Genomic DNA, 22684 nt, shown 5'->3' on the forward strand with positions numbered 1-22684 from the left:
TACTTTTTGAGACCCTGAAAGCATCCGTCACTATTAACTGATTTTTCTGGTGTCTGCAAGAAAAGGCTGACTCTTTGAGGTGAACTTGCCCTACAGCAAGCGCTTGTCACCGTTACTTAATGCTGAGCAGTCACGCTGGGTTGAGCTGGCTGGCTTAGATTTCCCATTCGGCACCCCTCCTCCCAGACAGATGAGAATGACCCTTTTGTCTTGTCGGTTATCATACAGCTTCGGAAAATGAACACTGTTGGAATAGAGAGAGAGCAGCAGATGACATTTTCAGTTCAGCACCTGCTGTCTTGTTTTCTCAGAGGCAATGACAGGATTAACCAGTGAGCAGTCAGCCAGCTTCCTAAAACTGTATTTGTCCCAGGATGTCAGTGTCACCAGACCCTGCCAGAACAACAGATGCAAAACCTGCAATCACATCTTCCCCAACAACATGTCTTTCAGGATACAAGGGTCCTACACGTGCCTATCACAACATGTGATGTACCTCATCCAGTTCATTAAATGCCCCAATAACAACTGTGTGGGTAAACAAGACGATCACTACACTTTTGCATGAGCTCACACAAAAAATTGATAAAGACAAAAAAAACACTGTATCACTTCTGGGTGAACACTTTTCACAAAGCACTCACTCTTTGTCTGACCTATCAGTCCTTATCCTCAAAGGAAACCTGCACAACACCTTCAAAAGACGAGCCTTAGAGCTTAAATTCATAATGTTGCGAGACACTAAAAATCATTGGCTGAATAGACACGCTGGATTTGTGGCTTAAAACAACAATCTGTAACCCACTAACTGCCCTCCCCCCCCCCCCCCGCCCTTCCCGTCACCTTTGACTGAAGAGGTGTTAATGGGCCACTTCTGTTCCACCTTTTATTTAGCTGTGACCCTCTGAGTACATTTCCCAGACCTGAAAAAGAGCTCTGTGTAAGCTCGAAAGGTTGTGGCTACATCTACACTACAGCACTGATAGTGCTGTCTACACTGGCGCTTAGGTTGATGTATCTTATGTCACTCATGGGGTGTGGATTATTCACACCCCTGAGCAACATAAATTATACTGTAGTAACCTGTAGACAAAGTCTGTCTCTCTCCCAACAGAAATTTCTCCAATAAAAGATACCACCTCACCCACCTTGTCTCTATAAACTGCAGATGCAAATAATAGTGCCCACAAAAATGGATTGAAAATTTGGCCCTTAATGCTTACACAGATGGGTTTTATATACAGGCTTTATACAACAAAAAATTTTAGCATTGTCGAGTCTTTTTGAAGCTCATAATCTTCAAAATGTCTTAGCTTGATCTGAGAAAGTTCAGTGGCCTAATTAGCATTACACTTATGGAACTCAATAGGGGTGAAATCAGTCAGAACTTTAATAAGGGTATGTAGAAATTATTCTGAAACTTTAGCTTCAGTTCAATAGGTTATCTTAGCTTTAGGGATTTTTTGGGATCACCTTATAGCAGAGGTAACATTTTGTGTTCAATCCCATAGAACGTTGCCATGAAGCTGTAGCATGCTTCAGGGCTCCAGGACTCTTTCCAAATGAGTGTCAGTTTTCTAAGGACCAGGGACCAATGAGTGGCATGGCTGATACCAGCTCTATTAGCATTGGATCCTGTCAGCTGCTGAAAGAAGTGTAGTGAGCCAAAGTGCAAGTGTTTGCTCAGCCTTTGTGCACAGAGGTCATCACATTGTGCGAAGAAATATGCACAGTGCTCAGCATTACTGCCTGAACTGTGAGCCCTGCTGTATAGGGAGAAGTGTATATGTGATAGGACAGGGCTGAGCATAGGGGCTTAAGTGCTTCTGAAGAAATGTAAATGATTTGGGTAAGAGCCATTTTTAGGAGTGTCCATTAATCCTGCTGCCAGTCAGATGCAGTATCTTATTCAACTAACCTTCAGTTACCGGATACCAAGGTGATGAGTGTAATGCAGATAGATGAGCTGTGTGAAGGAGAAATTAATAACTGAGGCAGCCCTGGGGTCCAGACATAGGAATGCTTCTGAAGGTTCCCAAGGACGGCAGAGCCTGCCCAAAAGTGGGGGGGTGGGGAGGGCAGGGCCCAAGCGCCCCATCTCTTCCGCCCAAGGCCCCACCCATGGCCAAGCTGCAAACTGGAGCGGCCGAGAGCCGTGGACCCTCCACCTGCCCGGGGATGGGGGTCGAGAGTAGCCCCGGGCCTGTGTCTCCGCCCTGCAGGCCCCTCACCCAGGGCAGGAAGGTCCGCAGCTCCCCACATCTGCCCGCATACGGCTTTTATCTGGATCCAGCTCTGGCTGGTGGGCCGCAACCTGGCCAGGGTAAGAGCCGCATGGGCAGCTGTGCCGCAGACCCTCCACCTGCCTGGGGTGAGGGGGTCGAAAGCAGCCCAGGGCAGGTGAGAGTTCCACAGCGCAGCTCCCCATTGCTGCCTGCATGGCTCTTACCATGGATGGGCTGCGGCCACCCCAGCCAGAGCCGGGACCAGGTAAGACCCAGGGGCAGCTGTGGAGAGCTGCGGACTCTCCTGCTCTGGGTGGGGGGAGGAGGCGCTCAGGGGGAAGAGGAGGGGTGGAGCACCTGCCAAACTAGGCCTGTCCACTTTCAAAAAATGGGAGGGCTATGGCCTCCTAGGCCCCCCTATTCCAGCGCCCGTGAAGGTTCCCATGGAACATTACTCTCCCAGCCAGCTGCTTCATTCCTCATGACACATGCGGGGTACAATGTCGCTTTTAACCACTCTCTGTTCGCCTCAGCTGACCTCACTTGTTGGGTCATGAGTGACAGAGCCACCTTATTGGCAACTCCTTGTTCGGCACTCTTATAAGACTGAGCCCTGGATTTGTAGCAGTGCAACATTTATACACTCATGTTTTCCCCCTCAAAATAATCTTATTGCTACTGCAGTGGGTGGCATGGAACCGGTCAGATAAATACAGAACTGTGGGGATTTTTTCTGGCTTAGATTCTGGTCTCAAGAAAGCCATGTTGCTGGTAAACATGAATCACTTGGCAGCACAATGCTGGTGTCCTTAGAAGGGCAGTAAGGTGAAGCAGAGCCATCACAAAGAAATGACCTTTTCTTGTTCAGCCTGGTAATGTTTAGAAAACATGGCAAGTCACTTTCTGTGCTCTCAGTCATGGGCCATGCAACTGTCCAGTGATGTATCCTGCAAGACTAAAAATGACCAAGGGTAACTGGGATAGTTTTGATTGCTAGACTAAACAGAGGATTGTCAGCAAGCCTTTGCAGTTCAGTTCATTTTCTTTAATACACTATTCACTGTGACAGTGTTATTCTGGCTCTACTCCCTTCCTCTGCCATTTCCCACCACTACAATGCTCTTAAATGCTAATAACCTCAGAGCCAGATCATGAAGCCCTTCCTCATCTTCTGACTTTCAAAGGGACAGCTTGTGCGAGTACCTGCTTTCCATTGGAGGTAAGGGGTTAGCAATCTCAACCTTGGAGTGTTACAGCTGGGATTTCCTAAGGAGCTTAAGGGAGTTAGGTGCCCAATTCCCAATGATATTTTGGCATCTAACTCCCTTAGGTTCTTTTGAGAATTCCAGCCTGCATGTTCAGAGGTTGTAAGGTGCTAAAACCCATCAACTTCCATTGACGTTATCTGAGGGAGCTCAAACAGCTCTCCACTTCCACTGATGTTAGTGGACTTGACGCCTTGCAGGAGTTGCTTTCACCAGCTTCCGAGTCAAGATTTTTTTAAAAAAAACCTTGACAATAAACTATTCCTCCCATGCCAGTGACAGCTTGGGCACAAATACAGAGTGAATGGAGCTGTGCTGATTTACACCAGCTGAGGATCTGGCCCAGAAAAGGTGTGTACCATCTAATTTGTCCAGGAGGAAATAATCATTTTCTGGAAGCTTCCTAATGATTCTCTTATCCCCTGGAGGTGCTCTCTCCAGATCAGAAGTAAGACACATTGATTGATGGAGCAGTGCTTGGAAGCGCTGTGCAGTACCCTGTTTTGAGGCTACAAAGGTCTTCACTCTCCACAGCTGTTAAGCCAGTAGTTAATAACTGAGCGCTAAAATCTACTTTTAAAAAAGGAAAATCCCAGCACAAATGCGCAATAATAGCAAAAAGAAAACATAACATTCAACTGGCTAAGTACATTTCTCTCTGTAGCAATCGCCTGATTTTTCATCTTCACTCCTGCTGCAATATTTGAAGATCACTTACATGGAGATTTAAGGTATATTTTTCTTTTGTGTCGTGTTGTAAGCAATTGCAGGATGGAGAAGAGCTGCCTCCAGAAATCTGCCTCGGCGTGTTTTAATGTTTGAATTTAAAACGTGCCTCTCTCCAGTGGATGGATGAGGTGGTTGGATGAATGGTTGCATCTAGTCAAATAAAGGGAATAACTGAGGCTGAAGGGCAGGAAAGAAAGGATTACGGAAACCATGCTGCAGAACTATGCAGCTTTTACTATACATCCGATCACCTTGGATCAGGCAGAGAGGTGACTGGAAAGAAATTTACACATGAACTCCACTATCTACTCACGTATGTCCTAGGTGGCCATGCTGTTAAAAGGCTTGTGTATTTGGAGAAAATTGGGCTCTTTGTAAGTTGGGAAAGAGAAGTTAACAGATCTGTCCATCAATCTTAGGTACCTATATAGCCCCCAGCTCTGTAGTATCTGAGCACCTCAGTCTTTAATGTATTTATCCTCAGCACCACTGTGAGGTAGGAAAGTGCTATTATCTCCATTTTGCAGATGGGGAACTAACGCACGGAGAGATTAAGTGTCTTACCTGTGGTCACAAAGGAAGTTTGAGGCTGAGCAGGGTATTGAGTCTAGGTCTCTAGCTAACACCCTAACCACAGAAACCCCCCCACCCCCACCCCTGAACCACTGTACCGCTGTAGCATCCGAGCACCAAAACACAAACTGAATTTGTTGCCATTTGAAATTGTTTAGCAAGCTGTTTAGCAATTGCTTCCTTGTCAGTTCCCGTCAGTATGGTACATTTCCAAAACATTCAGTGATTAAGCATTACATATCGATCTTGTGTAGTCATTTAAAGTGCATCTTTTGCTGTTGCTAAGAGATGAAGCAACAACAGGAACATGCTATTCACCAGGGCTTATGTTTTGCTGATGATAAACTCTTATGAAAAGTAACGGGACTCCGCTTACCCTCTGTTTGTGGCCGCAATCCGGTGAGTATTTTACTGGCCTGTTTAACGTGACTGGAATGCACTTGTAATCTCTTCGACATTATTGCCTTGTTTTTTTGATGGCAATAGCATTTTAAATGCTGCTAATTAGTTTTACTATAGACTGAAACCTGACCTTGTACTGGGTAAAGAAGAAGAGCAGATCTTTTAGTGCAAAAGGTGCCTGTTGGGGGTGCACTGGTACCTTGCGAGGACATGACAGTTATGCTTGTGGGTCCAAATATCAGGAGATTCTGTGCAAATGATTTGATGCCCTAATGAATAGGCATTTCCCCTTGTTTTGAATTAAATTCTCTCTTCCAAAGATTTCCTCTTAGCCTCCTGTTTTTCTCTGGCTCCCCACATGCTGACTTCTCTCTTGAATTTTCCCCTTTCTTACCTCAGGCTTCATTGCTGTAATGTGTGGTACCTAACTGTGAAGGCCGCCTTAAAGCTTCAGCTAATACAGAGCATGGCTGCTCATCTTCTGAGTGGGTCAGTGGGTTCTGAGCAGGTCACAGTTGTGCTTCTCGCTCTGCCGTGGATGCTGCTACATGTTTGCGTGATTTCAGAGTAGCAGCCGTGTTAGTCTGTATCCGCAAAAAGACTATGCTCAAATAAATTTGTTAGTCTCTAAGGTGCCACAAGTACTCCTTATGTTTGAGTGAGATTGCTACAGAGACTAAAGGGATGTGGGCTCATGGGCCTGCCTTTCCCTCAGCCAAAGGTGATGCAGATCCTGGACAAGGCCCCCAGTGTCATATGCCCACTGGTGGGGGTGAGTTTGCAGTGTTAAAGTATCTGCTACCTTCTCTTCACCAGTGAGGTACACAGGACTAAAAGTAGTAGCCACTGACTGGGGAGGCTCACAGGGTTTTTTTTCTAAAACATCACACAGATTTAACCAGTGTCTGCAACGTGGCCAAATGGGTCCAGGCCATTCTTTGGATATCAAGCCATTCCCTTCCCCTCACCTGTATTTCAGTGGTGCTGAAATGTATTCAGGAGTCTACCATTGCCATTCCCAGACAAATGAAAAGTCCTGAAAAGGAGGAGAAAATTGCAACCAAATGTGATAATGTTGTAATTTTTAATATGCATCTTGCTTCCATTTCTGGCTGAATTCCTTGATAGTTCTTGTAATGTAAGAAATATCAGCTGAATTTCCTTCTTGTTTCTTGTACTTTTAGATCTAAAAAACGTAAGAAGCCTGCACCTCCTGCAGCCAAGGAAGACAAGCCCAAGTTAACTATTTTTGATGAGGAAGTAGATCCTGAGGAAGGATTATTTGGCCCAGTAAAAGATTTTTCATCTTCCAGTTCTAAGAAGAACTCGTCAGCCAAAGAGAGTAAATATGTTCCATTTTCCATTATGTACAGTTAGGTTGTGGTCCCTAAAGCTTCTATAAGGCTCTTGTATTTAAAATGGAGTGGTGCAGTGCATGAAACTTGGGTTTTGATGTAAGAATGTTGGGCCAGACCTTCAGCTGTAAATTAGCTAGAAGTGGAAATAAACATGGCTTGCAGTTGCAATAGGCATACACTGTTGGACTTTGGATTCTCAGTTGTTATGGATCTGTAGTTGCTGTCTAGCTTATGTTGATGAGTGAGTAGAGCCAGTAGCTCCTGCTAGTGCAGTGTATCAAGAATGTATTTCCTAGCGCTTTGTGAATTTTTACTTTGGCTATGGAAGACTTTATAAAAATAAATTTTCTATAGGATGTTTCCTTTCAGCCACACAGCTTGATTCCCCTGCTAACGGTCATGGTGGTGATGTAGTTGAAGCTTGACTAAACTTTCTGATGATTCAATCTTTAGACCTGAAATTATTTGAAGACCCAGACCTCGGTGGGACTGTTAAACTAGGCGATTCACTGCTGCTGCCGACGGCCTGTGAGAACAAGGACTATGTGCTGAGCACCAGCCTCAAAGAGGACACAGAGGAGATATTGAGGTATTCATCTAAAACGGTTCCTGTGGTAATGATATCCACTAGGCATTCTTGAGCAGGAAGCAATTTAGATCCCAGTGCCACAAACTCCAGGGCAAAGCTTAAAAAACATTCTGTGCTGAAAGTGGATTGACATTCATACTAACCAAGACAAGGGCAGACATTTCTTTAAAAGCTTGAAAATCAAACACACAACATCTTTATTAAAGCGTAACAATAATGGGCACTGACAAACAGTAGCACCTTTACTTTCTCAAGGTGCTTTACAAATAACCCCCAGGAGGGTAGATGGATAGGTTAGCTCTCCATTTTCCAAATGTGGAAATGAAGGCAGAGGAGTGGCTTGTCCAAGGGTAAAGATGAACTTCATTTCAGAACTGAGGTTAGAATTTAGGCGCTCATAGCTCAGACACTGTGCTCAAGCCACTAGATTGGACTGCCTCTTTATTTAAACAGTGTCTCTTGTAACGTTCATTTATATTTTAATCAGAACTATGCAAGATCTGGATTATCAGGAGGCTCTGAGGTAGAAGGAAGCATTCATGAACATGCCCTCCTTTTATCTAAGGTACTTAATATGGCCCCAGTTACCAGAATATCTGAGTGCCTCTCAATTTAATGTATTTATCCTCACAGTACTCCTGTTGAGGTAGTTTTGCTGCTCCGATCATTCCCTCATTATAAATCGGGAATGAAGGCTCAGAAAAAATAAGGTCACACAGGAAGTGTGTGGCAGTGCAAGGAGTCGAATGTGGGTCTCCTGAGTCCCACGCTGGCCCCCTAGCTGCGGGACCACCTTTTCGCTCATGTTATTAGTTACTGTCCATCTTTTTAGTATCCTACTTTAGTAACCAGTCCTGAGTAGAGATGAAAAAATTCTGATGTGTGTTCTTAATCCCTTGGAGCTGGTAGTTTTGCAGCCTCCATTGTTTATACAAAATGACTTAGTACTAACATATCACAGCAGAAATACCTGGCTTAATTTATGCAGCAGTTAAGTTAGGTTATATGCCGTCTCCTCTTACACTTTGGGGGCACATCTGATATTTACAAGACATGATGTGGCAAGACATAACTCGATTTACTGAGGTGGCATGTTGGGAGTGAACACACACATTCTCAGCTTTTCATGTCTGCTTTATCCTGTGCAGCTAATCTAGGCATAAAACGCTTGACGCAAATTGGTCATATGACTAGAACAAAAGTGCCTTATTTAGTGTAATTCCTCCATTAGCCATGAAAGCAGTGGAAAGAGCCTGACCATTTGTCATATTATTGCATTTCAAATTATGCAGTCTTCCCTGCTCAGTCACGGTGAAAGAGGACCCTGAAGCCCACTCTTCGACTGGCAGATTATGCCCTTATATAGATTTGGTGTTGAAGAAGATAGTGACAGTTGATCAATTGCCAGAGCTGGTGATAATGAAAAAAGAGGGAGAAGATACTAATTCTTTAAGTTATGACTGTTTTTTCCCCCTGAATTGTCACAGTGCCAGCATCAATGCCTTCAGCAGCTGGCAATGCCAACATTCAGTTGTAAATGAGTAGGTGTAGCCCAGCAGAAAATCAAGTGTGTGATCCAACTGGAAAAATGTCATGGGAATCATTCTTGCTCTAGAGACAAATCTTATCCCTGGTAGGGATGTAGAAAGATAGTGCCCTATGGATATAGCGCAGAGCAGGTAAACTGAACTGAGAGAAATAGCAGGAATAAGGAAGAGCTATTGGAGGAAGAGAAATAATGAAGGATGGAAATTAGCAGAGAACCTGAAAAACATAGCAATGTTCGAGTCTGATTATGGACCTGATGGGAAGCAAAATAGAGCAGGGACGATGTGAGGTGACAAATGAGATCCTGCTGTTTTAACCTAGTGGAGTTCTTCTTTTCTTCCCAAAGAGAATTTATCTGTGAAGCCAGAAGCCTTGCAGCTTAACTTTCACAAGTAGTCACTGATTCTGGGTACCTCAATTTTTGATGCTGAGCTAGTGACACTTGTGGCCTGATTCCAGAAGCACAGATTATCTACAGCTCCCATTGCATTCCACTGCACCTCATGGCACTTCTGAAAATCCAGCCCCAAGTTGTCTCAAGTTCGGTGCCCAAAACTGCAGCAGGATTTATTTTTTTGACAAAGTTTGTGTTAGAGTTCAAGGAACTGATATCTGTGTAAGGATCTAATGAAGGGTGAAATACTGAATTATTTAAACAGAGTCCAGAGACCACTCAGTGCACAAGTGGCCTTGAACTTACTCCCCATCCCACCCCATTAGTTCCAGAATTCCAATCAGCCCCTCCAGATACATCAACAAGCATTGCATCCCATCTACTGCAAACCTTGCTGGAGCTGGCATATTGGGGTAGGGACAGAGGAGGTCAGACAGGGATCTTAATATATATCTCTCCAAATCCATGTGGGATATAAAATATTTTTTAAAGGGACTTTCCTGAGTCTTCTACCAAATCTTTGTTCCCCAGTGGGAATAGGGGAGTCTCTGTGACATCACAACCCGGAGCATCACTTTGGAAAAAGAAACTCCACGGGGTGGGATATGAAATAGTGGGAAGTACGGTGGAGAAGGAAAGGGGAGGAGAGGTTAAAAACCACATGAGTTGAACAGCTCTTTTGCCCTTGTTGTTTAGTGCATGCAGCACACAACATACTCTTAATATTGATCTGAAGGTCACCTTTGAAAAAGGCATAGTTGTCTCATCATATTATATATATGTGAAGCTCTTTTGAAAACCCATTTTAGAGAGTGCAAATGCAAGGCCTAAAACCATGTACGAGTGCCCCTTGAAATGAAAAATGGAGCAAAGAAAGCCTGAAATCAAGTCAGTACCATAACCTAAGTGAGGTCCTGAAGTCAAGATCCTTGCAAATAGCTTGCCTTAGACCAGACAGATACATTTAGTGTAGGATAGTATGATTAAAGGATATACTGTACTAAGCACAAGCATCAGTGAAGTATGACTGTATTCTAAAACTGTGAATACAAACAAAATGTCCTGATTTCCCCCCTCTGGTAGTAACCACTAACAGACTATGTGGAGGACGGCTCACACATATATGCCCAGTGGTGGAGTACTCAAGACCATGCCAGTACATGCCCACCTATCTGAGATTAGATTTTAGCCCTAAATTGACTTGTTGTACAGCTTGGGGTCTGTTCTCTTGTGAACACCAAGGGATTTATCCACATAACTTTTCCATAAATCAAGAGAACAGCAGATCCCTTGTTTTGTACTTTATTACATTAGGCAAGTAAACCCAATGCCCTCGGTATATGTACGTAACTAAATGGACTCCATTGGGAAACCCCCTTTGAGGTTTCTACTCCCTGCAGATGCTTCCCCACAAGGATTATGTGTCATAGGCAGATTATTGTTAATATGGAAAATGATTATGATTTAAAAAGATTAATAACTCCCATCCCACTGGGGGCTTTGATCACAGAGAGCAGCTGCTGCTTTCTCCTCCTGTGTAGCGGTAGCTCCTAGTTAAAGTAGGTAGATTGGCACCTCCTCCTCCTTTCCACCCACTTTCACAGGCCCCTACATCTCCCATACATTGAAGAACCAAGAGGTCTGTAGAAGGAGCTACAGGAAAGGAGGGGGAGGAGACTGCACCATGTGGCCTCCTATACTACCATGGATCACAGTTTGGGGGCTACACTTGTGTATGTTTTTCTCTCTCCCTTTGGGTCATGTAAGTTGAAAGCTGAATGTAGCCACCACTGGCAGTTGGAGAGTGTCACCTGCAAGTTTGGTTTGCATATAAGCAAGTGGCTGTAGATGGTTCAGATGCTGATTAGACATTCTCTGCAAGTGTAGGGATTTGTGGGATCTGCTGCTAGTGATTTTTTCTTTTTGTTTCTCTTGAAAATTTTGTCAGGATATTTAATGTGGGAGAGGGGCGTCCATTTGACCGTTCTGAATCCACCTAAACTCTATTCTTTGTTTTTCCTGTATCTCTTTGATGGTGTTTGGTTGACTGACTGTAAATGGTCCTCTCAGTGTACCAACAGGAGAGAGCCTCTCAACTGCCAGTTTCCACTGCAGCAGAACATGGCCAGGGTCTCTTAGGGTATGTTGGCACGGTTATAAAAAACCCACAGTACCGAGTCTCAGAGCTTGGGTCAGTTGACTCGGACTTGCAGGGCTCGGGCTGCAGGGCTATAAAATTGTAGTGTAGACATTTGGGCTCAGGCTGTGCTGTGGGTCTTTTATTGCAGTGTCGACATACCTTAAGGTCTGTCATCTCTTTTGAACATGAGCGCTTGAATGACTGCACTACGTGTGCTTTTTGTCCCTTGTACATAGTCCATTAATAGTGAAGTCATCCCAGGCACTGGACGAGGGAAAGACACAGGGTAGGATTTTCAAAGTGCTCACCGTTGGCCTATATCTGTTCTAAATGAAGTCATTAGTAACATCCCTGTTGACTTTAGTGGGAGCAGAGTGAGGCCAGTGTTTGAAGGGCTCCCCCAAGATATTTAAATTACTGCTGTAAGTTAACTTCCCACCCACTTAGTGCTGTGTCCCAGGCAGCTCAGCAGTTCGCTGGCACTGGTCAAAAAATGCCTTTTTTTGTTGAAAAGTCTTCAACTAGCTGTACAGTGTGTCTCCATGCCTCATGCAGGGGCTGGTGATATGTGTCAATATCTCATGCTCGCTCCTGAGCAGGGCTAGTGGTTTGCCACAGAAACGTTTGCAAAAAAATCATGACTGAGTCACGGCAAATATTGATAAAATCATGGACTTGATTGTTCCATGGGTCCCTCCCCCATAGTGACCTGTGATGTTCCTGTCTCCCATGCTCCCCGTTCCTCACTTATTCTTGTTATTTGTTTAACAGGGGCAATGCCTCTGTGGTTTCAGGACACAAAAATAAAGTCAGCCTCAGCCCTAACATACTTACAGTCCTGCTCCCCTCTGAAAGTGGAGCAGAGACCTCTTTCTAGCCACCTGGGGTTGAGGTAGAAGCAACAACCGTTCTTTCAGTGGGCCAGAGATGTGGGGCAGCGGAGAAGGAGGCAGCCCTTCAGCCTTCTGTAGGGGACCTTATAGTAAGAAGGTACTTGGTGGATTCTGAAAAAGCGCCAGAAGTCACCCCTGTGGAGGATGAGTGAGGTGACCCTTAGGGAGGACACCTGAGGTCCCAGAGAACTGGAGAAGGGCAAACACAGTACTTATCTTTAAAAAGGGGAACATAGAGGGCCTGGGACTTATAGACCAGTCATCTTAACTTTGATACCTGGAAAGATACTGGAACAAATTATTAACCAATCAGTTTGTAAGCATCTAGAGGATAATAGGATGATAAGGAATAGCCAATTTGCTAATAGCTATTTGTCAAGAACAAGTCAAGCCAAATCAAACTAATTTCCTTCTTTGACAGGCTTACTGGTCTACTGGATGGGGGAAGCAGTAGACGTGATGTATCTTGATTTTAGTAAGGCTTTTGATACAGTCCCACGTGACATTCTAATAAGCAAACTAGGGAAATGTGGTCTAGATTAAATTACTATAAAGTAGGTACACAACTGGAAAACCATACTCTGAGTAGTTATCAATGGTTAGCTGTCAGACTGGGGCGAGAGGGCGTATTGGAGTCAGTCCTTGGTTTGGTACTCAATATTTTCATTAATGACTTGGATAATGGAGTGGAGAGTATGCTTGTGAAATTTGCAGATGACACCAAGCTGGGAGAGGTGCTAGCTCTTTAGAGGACAGGATTAGAACTCAAAAGGACCTTGATATATTGGCAAATTGGTCTGAATTCAACAAGATGAAATTCAATAAAGACAAGTGCCAAGTACTTCACTAAGGAAGGAAAAAATCAAATGCCCAACTACAAAATGGGGAATAACTGGCTAGGTGGTAGTACTGCTAAAATGGAACTGGGGGTTATAGTGGATCACAAATTGAATATGATTCAGCGATGTGATGCAGTTGTGAAAAAAAGGCTAATATCGTTCTGGGAAGTATTAACAGGAGTATCATATGTAAAACATGGGAGGTAATTGTTCCACTCAACTCAGTATTGGTGAGGTCTCAGCTGGAGTCCTGTGTCCAATTTTAGGCACCAGACTTTAGGAAAAATATGGACTAATTGGAGAGAGTCCAGAGGAGAGCAACAAAAATGAGGAAAGGTTTAGAAAACACTCTCAGAGTGAAAGAATGCCATTACAGATGACGAATGGTTCTGTAAAATAAGTGTGGGCTGTTTGTCACAACATAAAGGAGCATTTATAATCTCTCCTTCCAACAGCACAAACTGTGAAGACTCCACATTCTCTCTGAAAGCGTTAAAAATGAAATACGAAAAATTATTATAAACAAAGCCGCACACTTTATATTAGCAGCGGGGGAACTTTAAAAGGCTCTAATCAGATTATCCCCATTTAGATCAGGGGTGGGCAAACTTTTTGACCCGAGGGCCCCATCTGGGAATAGAAATTGTATGGCGTGCCATGAATGCTCACAAAATTGGGGTTGGGGTGCGAGAGGGGGTGAGGGCTCTGGTTGGGGGTGTGGGCTTTGGGGCGGGGCCAGAAATGAGGAGTTCAGGGTGTGGGAGGGGGCTCCGGGCTGGGGTGGGGGAATGGGGTGTGGGGAGGGGGTGAAGGCTGCGGCTGGGGTGCAGGCTCTGGGGTGGGGCTGGGGATGAGGAGTTTGGGGTGTAGGATGGTGCTCTGGGCTGAGATTGAGGGTTCGGAGGGTGGGAGGGGGATCACGGCTGGGGCAGGGGGTTGGGGCACAGGGAGAGGCTCAGAGGTGCAAGCTCGGGCGGCGCTTACTTCAAGCAGCTCCTGGAAGCAGCGGCCATGTCCCTCCTCCGGCTCCTTTGTGGAGCTGCAGCCAGGAGGCTCTGCACGCTGCCCCGTCCGCAGGCGCCCCCCCTGCAGCTCCCATTGGCCGAAGTTCCTGGCAAATGGGAGTTGCAGGAGTGGTGCTTGGGGTGGGGGCAGCGTGCAGAGCGGAGCCTCCTGGCTGCTCCTATGTGTAGGAGACGGAGCGAGGCTGTGCTGCTGCTTCCGGGAGCTGCGTGGAGCGGCCCCCAACCTTGCTTCTCATCTGGAGCGCCGGAGGGGGGCCATGCCGCAGCTTTCGGGAGCCACATGGAGAGGCCCCCACCCTGCTTCCCTGCTGGAGCGCTGGACCAGGGCAAGCCCCGCTCCACAGCGGGAGCAAAAGGGCCAGATTAAAACGGCCTGCGGGCCGTAGTTTGCCCACCCCGATTTAGATAATTTTCCACACACCACAAGGCTTTTGCTTTGCCACAAAATCCCCCTGTCCACACAGCTCCTCCCTACCATGCATATTTGTTGCTCTTATTAAAGGACCTCCTCTGAGGTCAGCTTTCCTGGACTCTTAGCAAGTGTGTGTGGTGGTGATGGGGAACCTGGATGAGGTACCTCCCCCTGGGTTCTGGCACTGTGGCTTCATTCACTCTTTCCTGCCCTCCGGGGCTTGCAAGTGGACTGGAGGCCTGAAACCTCATAACACCAAGGTCCTGCAGGGCAACACACTCTGGGTAGCCCCAGAATGTATAGGAGGCAATGGCAAATGAAATTCAGTGTTGATAAATGCAAAGTAATGCACACTGGGAAACATAATCCCAACTATACATATAAAATGGTGGGGTCTAAATTAGCTGTTACTACTCAGAGAGATCTTGGAGTCATTGTGGATAGTTGTCTGAAAACATCCACTCAGTGTGCAGCGGCAGTCAAAAAGGCTAACAGAATATTGGGAATCATTAAGAAAGGGATAGATAATATGACAGAAAATATCATACTGCCTCTATATTAGGGCTGTCAATTAATCGCAGTTAACTCACGTGATTAACTCAAAAAATTAATCGCAATTAATCGCACTGTTAAACAATAGAATACCAATTTAAATTTATTAAATATTTTTGGATGTTTTTCTACATTTTCAAATATATTAATTTCTATTACAACACAATACCAAGTGTACAGTGCTCACTTTATATTATTATTTTTATTACAAATATTTGCACTGTAAAAATGATAAAAGAAATAATATTTTTCAATTTACCTCATACAAATACTGTAGTGCAATCTCTTTATCATGAAAGTGCAATTTACAAATGTAGATTTTGTTTTTGTTAAATAACTGCTCTCAAAAACAAAACAATGTAAAACTTTAGAGCCTACAAGTCCACTCAGTCCTACTTCAGCAAATCGCTCAGACAAACAAACTTGGTTACAATTTGCAGGAGATAATGCTGCCTGCTTCTTGTTTACAATGTCACCTAAAAGTGAGAACATGCATTTACATGACACTGTTGTAAACGGCTTTGCAAGGTATTTATGTGCCAGATATGCTAAATATTCGTATGCTTCTTCATGCTTCAGCCACCATTCCAGAGGATATGTTTCCATGCTGATGATGGTCATTAAAAAAAATGTGTTAATTAAATTTGTGACTGCACTACTTGGGGGAAAACTGTATGTCTTCGGCTCTGTTTTATCTGCATTCTGCCATATATTTCATGGTTTAGCAGTCTCGGATGATGACCCAGCACATGTTCGTTTTAAGAACACTTTCACAGCCGATTTGACAAAATGCAAAGAAGATTCCAGTATGAGATTTCTAAAAATAGCTACAGCGCTCAACCCAAGGTTTAAGAATCTGAAGTGCCTTCCAAAATCTGAGAGGGACAAGGTGTCGAGCATGCTTTCAGAAGTCTTAAAAGAGCAACACTCAGATGCGGAAACTACAGAACCCGAACCACCAAAAAAGAAAATCAGCCTTCTGCTGGTGGCATCTGACTCAGATGATGAAAATGAACATACATTGGTCTGCTCTGCTTTGGATTGTTATCAGGCAAAACCCATGATCAGCATGGACGCATGTCCGATGGAATGGTGGTTGAAGATGAAGGGACATATGAATCTTTAGCGCATCTGGCACATAAATGTCTTGCGATGCCGGCTAGAACAGTTCCATGCAAATGCCTGTTCTCGTTTACAGTGTCACCTGAAAGTAAGAAGCAGGCAGCATTATTTCCTGCAAATTGTAACCAAGTTTGTTTGAGCGATTGGCTGAAGTAGGACTGAGTGGACTTGTAGTCTCTAAAGTTTTACATTGTTTTATTTTTCAGTGCAGTTATTTTTGGTACATAATTCTACATTTGTAAGTTCAACTTTCATGATAAAGAGATTGAACTACAGTACTTGTATGAGGTGAATTGAAAAATACTATTTCTTTTGTTTTTTACAGTGCAAATATTTGTAATAAAAATTAAATATAAAGTGAGCACTGTACACTTTGTATTCTGTGTTGTAATTGAAATCAATATATTTGAAAATGTAGAAAACATCCAAAAATAACATTATTGTTTAAAGTGATTAATCACACAATCACAATTTTTTTAATCATGCAATTAATTGTGATTAATTTTTTAATCGCTTGGCAGCCCTGCTGTATATAAATCCATGGTACACCCATATCTTGAATACCACATGCAGATGTGGTTGCCCTATCTCAAAAAAGATCATTATGGATAGTTCTGTGAAAACATCCACTCAATGTACAGCAGCAGTCAAAAAAGCAAACAAAATGTTGGGAATCATTAAGAAAAGGACAGATAATAAGACAGAAAATATATTGCCTCTGTATAAATCCATGGTACGCCCACATCTTGAATACTGCTTGCAGATGTGGTCGCCCCATGTCAAAAAGTTTTATTGGAATTGGAAAAGGTTCAGAAAAGGGCAACAAAAATGATGAGGGGTATGGAACGGCTGCCATATGAGGAGAGAGTAATAAGATTGGGACCTTTCAGCTTGGAAAAGGGATGACTAAGGGGGGATATTATAGAGGTCTATAAAATCATGACTGGTATGGAGAAAGTAAAGAAGGACGTGTTATTTACTTCTTCTCATAACACAAGAACTAGAGGTCACCAAATGAAATTAATAAGCAGCATGTTTAAAACAAACAAAAGGAAGTATTTTTTAACACAACACGCAGTCAGCCTGTGGAACTCTTTGCCAGAGGATGTTGTGAAGGTCAAGACTATAACAGGGTTTAAAAAAGAACAAGATAAATTCATGGAGGATAGGTCCATCAATGGCTATTAGCCAGGATGGGGGAGTTGGTGACGGGATGGATCACCTGATGCTTACCTGTTCTGTTCATTCCGTCTGAAGCACCTGGCATTGGCCACTGTCAGAAGACGGGATACTGGGCTAGATGGGCTGACCCAGTATGACCCAGTTCTTATGTTCTTATGAGAATGAATGGAACTGCCCTGCCTGCCCTGAAGAGCTTGCAGTCAGGGCTGGTGCAACCATTAGGTGAACTAGGTAGTCGCCCAGGGCACCAAGTGGTTGGGGGCGGACAAAAGCGCGCTCTGGGGAGGAAGTGGAGCGGAGGTGAGCTGGGGCAGAGGGGCACGGGGAGGGCCGTCTGTAACAAGTAATGGTGGGGGTTGGGGGGCGGCGCACAGGGCCCCAGCTCACCTTTGCTCCGCCTCCTCCTGTGAGCGCGCCGCCCCGCTCTGCTTCTCTCCCTCCCAGGCTTGCGTGCCAAACAGCTGATTGGCGCTGCAAGCCTGAGAGGCAGGAGAAGTGGCGGCGTTCTCAGGGAGGAGGCGGAGCGGAGGTGAGCTGGGGCGGGGAGTTGCCACACGGCTCCCCAGGCCGAGGGGAGTTGCTGCACGGCTCCCTGAGGGGAGAGGGGGCGGCGGGGAGCTGCCGCAGGGGGGGCACCTCAGGGCAGAGGGGAGCTGCAGCGGGGGGGGGGGGGGCGCTTCAGGGCGGAGGGGGGGCGGCGGGGAGCTGCAGCGGGGGGGGCGCCTCAGGGCAGAGGGGGGGTACAAGGTGGAAGTTTCGCTTAGGGCGCAAAACATCCTTGCACCTGCCCTGCTTGCAGTCTAAATAGGCAAGACAGACACCAGGTGGAGGAACAGACAAACAGACTGGTCAATGTGATGACAGCATTGTCTGTTTCTCTACATAAAATCCTTCTCCCTTTCAAAATTCACATCTCAGCTTTAACCTCACACAGGTTATATATTTGTTATAAGCCTTTTATTTTTAATAGGAGATACTTTTTATGCCAAGAAAAAAATGATATTTTCCATTACTACTTAGAATCTGCACTATAGTTGAATAAGCACATTATTATGACAAGAATTTCAAACACTACAGTGCTCCTTTTCCAAGAGAAGTTAGACTTTGGGAGAAGAATTCATTAGGTGGATATCTGTGCCCTATAATCTTTTAAACAAATGTTTTCTTTTTTTTTCCTGTGAGAAGAGCTCCATGCTGTTGCTAGGCTTCATTCCGCCCCCCAGCTCTGAGTTAAATGTGATAGTTATGCATGGGAACAATTCATTTACTTGCCAAGAAATGTAAGTCCTTGGTTCCACCTTGGCCTAAGGCATTTCACGTTGTTGTTAACCATGTCTTTCACAATCAAGCAACAAAGCATCAGACATTCTGACTTGCACAACAGCACTGAAAATGGCTTGTGAGACAAAGATTGCACGTTATATACTATATTTCTCTGTAAAAGATCTCTAGCTAACCCATGTCTTTCAAAATCTAGGACTACCAGTTCCCAGACCTGTGTGAAAGTGGACTGTCCTCTGGTATCAGGTTCTGGGTTTTTTTAAAATTATTATTTCTATTAAGCAGCATTCTGAGGCCATATATTGTTTGGTGTTTTAAGACTGTGCGATAAACATTTTAGCTGCAATGACAAAAGCTAACTAAGATTAAAGTGCAACTCCAGATGAGAGTCAGAATTTCTGAAAGTCACAATAACCAACCAGGTTACTGGTCAATGGCATGCGTATCTCTGCCCTCGAGGGGACAAAATGTCTGACCTTGACAAATGCTACACCTAATGGAGAGCAACGTGAGTAATAGCTTTCATTGGACCCACTTCTGTTGGTGAAACGGACAAGCTTTCGAGCTACAAAGGACAACCTACGTAGGGCGACCAGACGTCCCGTTTTTAAGCCTTCTTCCAAGTGTCTGGACTTTTAGTTAAATACGGGCAAATTGTCCCGTATTTTCTGGGAATCGCAGCACAGAGCCAGCAGTGGGGGGCAGCAAGCAGCCATGCCCCCCTCTTTGCTCTCCCCAGCGGGTGCCGGAATCTCCCTTGCTGTCTCCTCAGTGGCAGCAGTGCCGGGGATGGGCAGTGAGAGCGCGCCTGGGAGCATCCTGAACTCCGCTGCTCCCCTCCCCGTTTCTGCTGCTGCTTCTGTCCCACCGCCCCCCTTACCTCCTGGGCAGCACTCCCGCCATGCCGTCGTCAGCTCCCGCCTTGCATGGCTGAGAAGCCAGAGCATGGTGTGCCCCCGCCGGGGGCAGCCCGCGGAGAAGGGGGTCCCTGCTTACCCATGGTGGGAGGATCCCTGCTCCTCCATATGGAGAGGCTCCGCTGGCCCTGTGGCAGTGGGAGCAGGGTGTGAGCAGCGTTTCACCTCACAGCCAACCCCCCCCCCGCACATGGAACCCTAGTGGGGCGCGAAGGAACGTGTGGGGGGGGGCAGTGGTAACACCAGCCCTGCGCTGGAGGGAGGGCTACAGAGAGCAGCTCTGGGAGGCCCGCCCACCCTGTGTGCAGGGGGACCTCCGGCTGCCCCATGCGCGGGCATGCGGCGGGAGGGCTTGGACCACCAGCCATGTGGCCGTGCATGCAGGAAGGGTAGCGGGGGGGGGGCGTTGCTGGTGGGCTTGGACCAGCTGTGGGGAGGGTGTCGCAGGATGGTGCGGTGGCTTGGACGGGGGGGTGTCGCAGGCGGGCAGCGGGGTGGCTTGGGCCAGCCCCAGGCACCAGTGGGGAGGGGGACCTCAGGCTGGTCCCGTGTGGGCGGGAGGCAGGGAGGGCTCAGGCAGGCCCAAGCATGGTGGGGACTGGGGGACCTCAGGGAGGGCTTGGGCCAGACAGGGAGTGTCCCGTTTTCCCTTGGGGAAAATATGGTTACCCTTGACCTACAGGACTTGAAGAGGAACTCTGTGAAGCTCGACAACTTGTCTGTTTCACCAACAGAAGTTGGTCCAGTGAAAGGTATTACCTTACCCACCTTGTCTCTCTCATATCCTGGGACCCACCCGGCTACAACACTGAAAGCACCAAGTCAAGCCTTTATATTTTAGTTTGACGTCCTGAAATCTATGCCTGATCTCTCTGTGTGCGTTGTATATGGCCAGAGCTTTGTCACTCTAGGCTGCTTATTCACTCAATATTTGTGCAGTGGGGGAGGAGGGGATAGAATTATTACTTATTGCATAGTGTACCAGAGAACAGGGAATCTGTTCTGGGGATATGTGGCAGCAGTTTGATCTCCAGTTCAATATTTTCAACTGACTGTAATACAAACATGATTTAGGGCTGATGTGACAAATTCTGGAGAGGATGTTAAGGCAAAAACCCAGAGCCAAGTGCCTGGCTTGGGTAGCTGGGCTGGGTGTTTGGCAGGTGCATGAGAGAGGGAGGAGAAACCCACCATCAATATCAGGCACAAAGTGCCTGGGCAACCGCTCCATAGAGGCTCCTATCAAAAGTAACCTCAGTGGGCTGTCTAGCCTCACCCAGATCCATTCCTCATCCCCTACTCATCACCTGTGCTCTGCCATGCAGCAAGATTATATAGAGCAAGGTGTCATATAGAGGGAATCTCCTTCCCCTCCCTCTCTATTCATCCTTCCCCTTGCACAGCAGAAACCCACCTAAGTCACTAAGGCAGAGGAAAGGTCTGAATATTCCCCTAATGGGTAAAATTTATCTCTGGAACAATTCTGATGTCAGTGAAATTACATCAAGGATGAGTTTGGCCCTATGTGTAGAGCTTTACTGAAGGATGACGGAGGGCAGTTGTGTAACTAGGGGATATGATTACTGACTAGAAGTATCTGAAGGAATTGTTTCGGGTATCCAAAGGATTAAGGTGTGATGAGGTGAAATTAACGAAAATAAAAAAAAATTAGGCCAAGGATCAGGAAATGTTTCCTCACACTCATAGCCTTTTAGCATAGGGAATAGTCTTCCGGGTGACAGGCTGGAGGCTAAGTCCCGTGAGAGATTTTTAAGATTAGATTTGACAAAGCACCAGAGGGCGTGCTGTATGAAACAGTCCTGCCCTGAGCACTCGGGCCCTGATGCTCTTAAACTCATTCTTAACTCTAACATCTGGGATTACTCACGTTCTTAAAGTTCAGCATGTGCTAAAGTGCTTGGCTGGATCATGCCTGAAAAGGTCTGTTCCATCTCTGACTTTTGTGATTGTTCTACCCTGAGTTGAAGTGAAAGGGATTTTATTTAAAAAAACCAACCCACACTGCACATGTCTCAGTAACCTTGCCTAGCGTCACAGACCCTTCTCCTATCCCCTCTGGTATTCAGGGGTATTTACTTCAGATTATAATATCTGTGGTTTTGAAACATAATTGGCAGAGACTTGCAGGTTGATAGCCAGTTGCCTGATCTGGACATTCGTTCATACTGTGTGAACTCCGTTAAGCTAAGTATTGACTAGACCATGGCAATGGTGAACGCTGATGCCAGCTTAATTAACTCTTCAGTACCATGCCATCTATGTGACATCGGGGAATCCTAGTTTATGGCATCAGCTAGGAGTGAGAGAGACCAAGGTGAATCTTTGGTCCCTCTGATTCAGTGCAGATGAAAAAGTTGCAAATTTCTTCTTTTTCAAATTTTCTTTTCAAAAGCTTCCTATGTTTGTTATTTGAAACTGTTTCTAATTTTTTTTTTTTAAGTTTTTTGAACGCCTTAATAATTTCCCTTCTGAGCTGCTGGACAGCTACAAATGTCTGCGCACATTTGCTATGTTAATAATTCAAACGATAGTTTGCATCTTGAGCACAGGCACAGCTAGGCCAGAGAGAAGAAGGGAGTGGGAAAGGCAGCTGGCTGGACACCTGGCGAGAGCTAGTGAAACTGAGGTGAAACTGGCTTCACTAAACTGCCTGGGATACTAGGGGAAAATTTTCAGAAACACTGAAGTGACTTAGACTCTGAAGTCCCATTGCCTTTCAGCGAGGCTTAGGCTGCCAAGTGCTGGCCTAGATTTTTAAAGGCATTCAGGTGTTGCTGTACTCAGTGTTGCAAGTTAGTCTCTAAGGTGCCACAAGTACTCCTGTTCTTTTTGCTGATTTAGAAGCCTAAATCCTATTGACCATCAATGGGATTTTGGCTCCCAAGTGCCTGTCACTTCGGAAAATAAGACATAGGCTCCTAAATTCGTTAGGCATTGTGACGCTAAGCATGGTAATGCCTAAATACTTTTAAAAAACTGAGCATGTCACTCTTGAAAATGGGATTTAGGCACCTAAATCACTTAGATGGTTTTGAAAATTTTACTTTAGGACTTTTGATGAAAACAAGGACATCTGCTCACCCTACAGTCGAGTGGAGGATACACTTCCCAGTCTTAGTACATGATCCATGCTGCAGAGGATAGTGAAAAACCCCAAGATCACTTGGAGATATTCCTGGAGGTCAAGTCCTTGTCTACCTTAAAGTTAGCAATCAGC

General features: G+C 45.4%; 1 protein-coding gene across 2 annotated transcripts in view; it reads left to right on the top strand.

Moving 5' to 3' along the window:
- Window positions 1-22684, top strand: part of HS1BP3 (HCLS1 binding protein 3) — a 74451-nt gene that overhangs the window by 46206 nt on the left and 5561 nt on the right. Inside the window, exons 5-7 of one of the 2 annotated variants that reach the window (XM_074947534.1) lie at window positions 6379-6536; window positions 7006-7141; window positions 22517-22623. In XM_074947534.1, the coding sequence (XP_074803635.1) occupies window positions 6379-6536; window positions 7006-7141; window positions 22517-22592 (370 nt within the window). In that variant the 3' untranslated portion in view covers window positions 22593-22623. Of the gene's footprint in view, window positions 1-6378; window positions 6537-7005; window positions 7142-22516; window positions 22624-22684 lie in introns of those variants that run through there. The other variant, XM_074947533.1, reaches the window with a different exon arrangement.

The sequence above is a fragment of the Natator depressus genome, chromosome 3 (assembly GCF_965152275.1).
Source record: "Natator depressus isolate rNatDep1 chromosome 3, rNatDep2.hap1, whole genome shotgun sequence".
Taxonomy (NCBI): Eukaryota; Metazoa; Chordata; order Testudines; family Cheloniidae; genus Natator; species Natator depressus.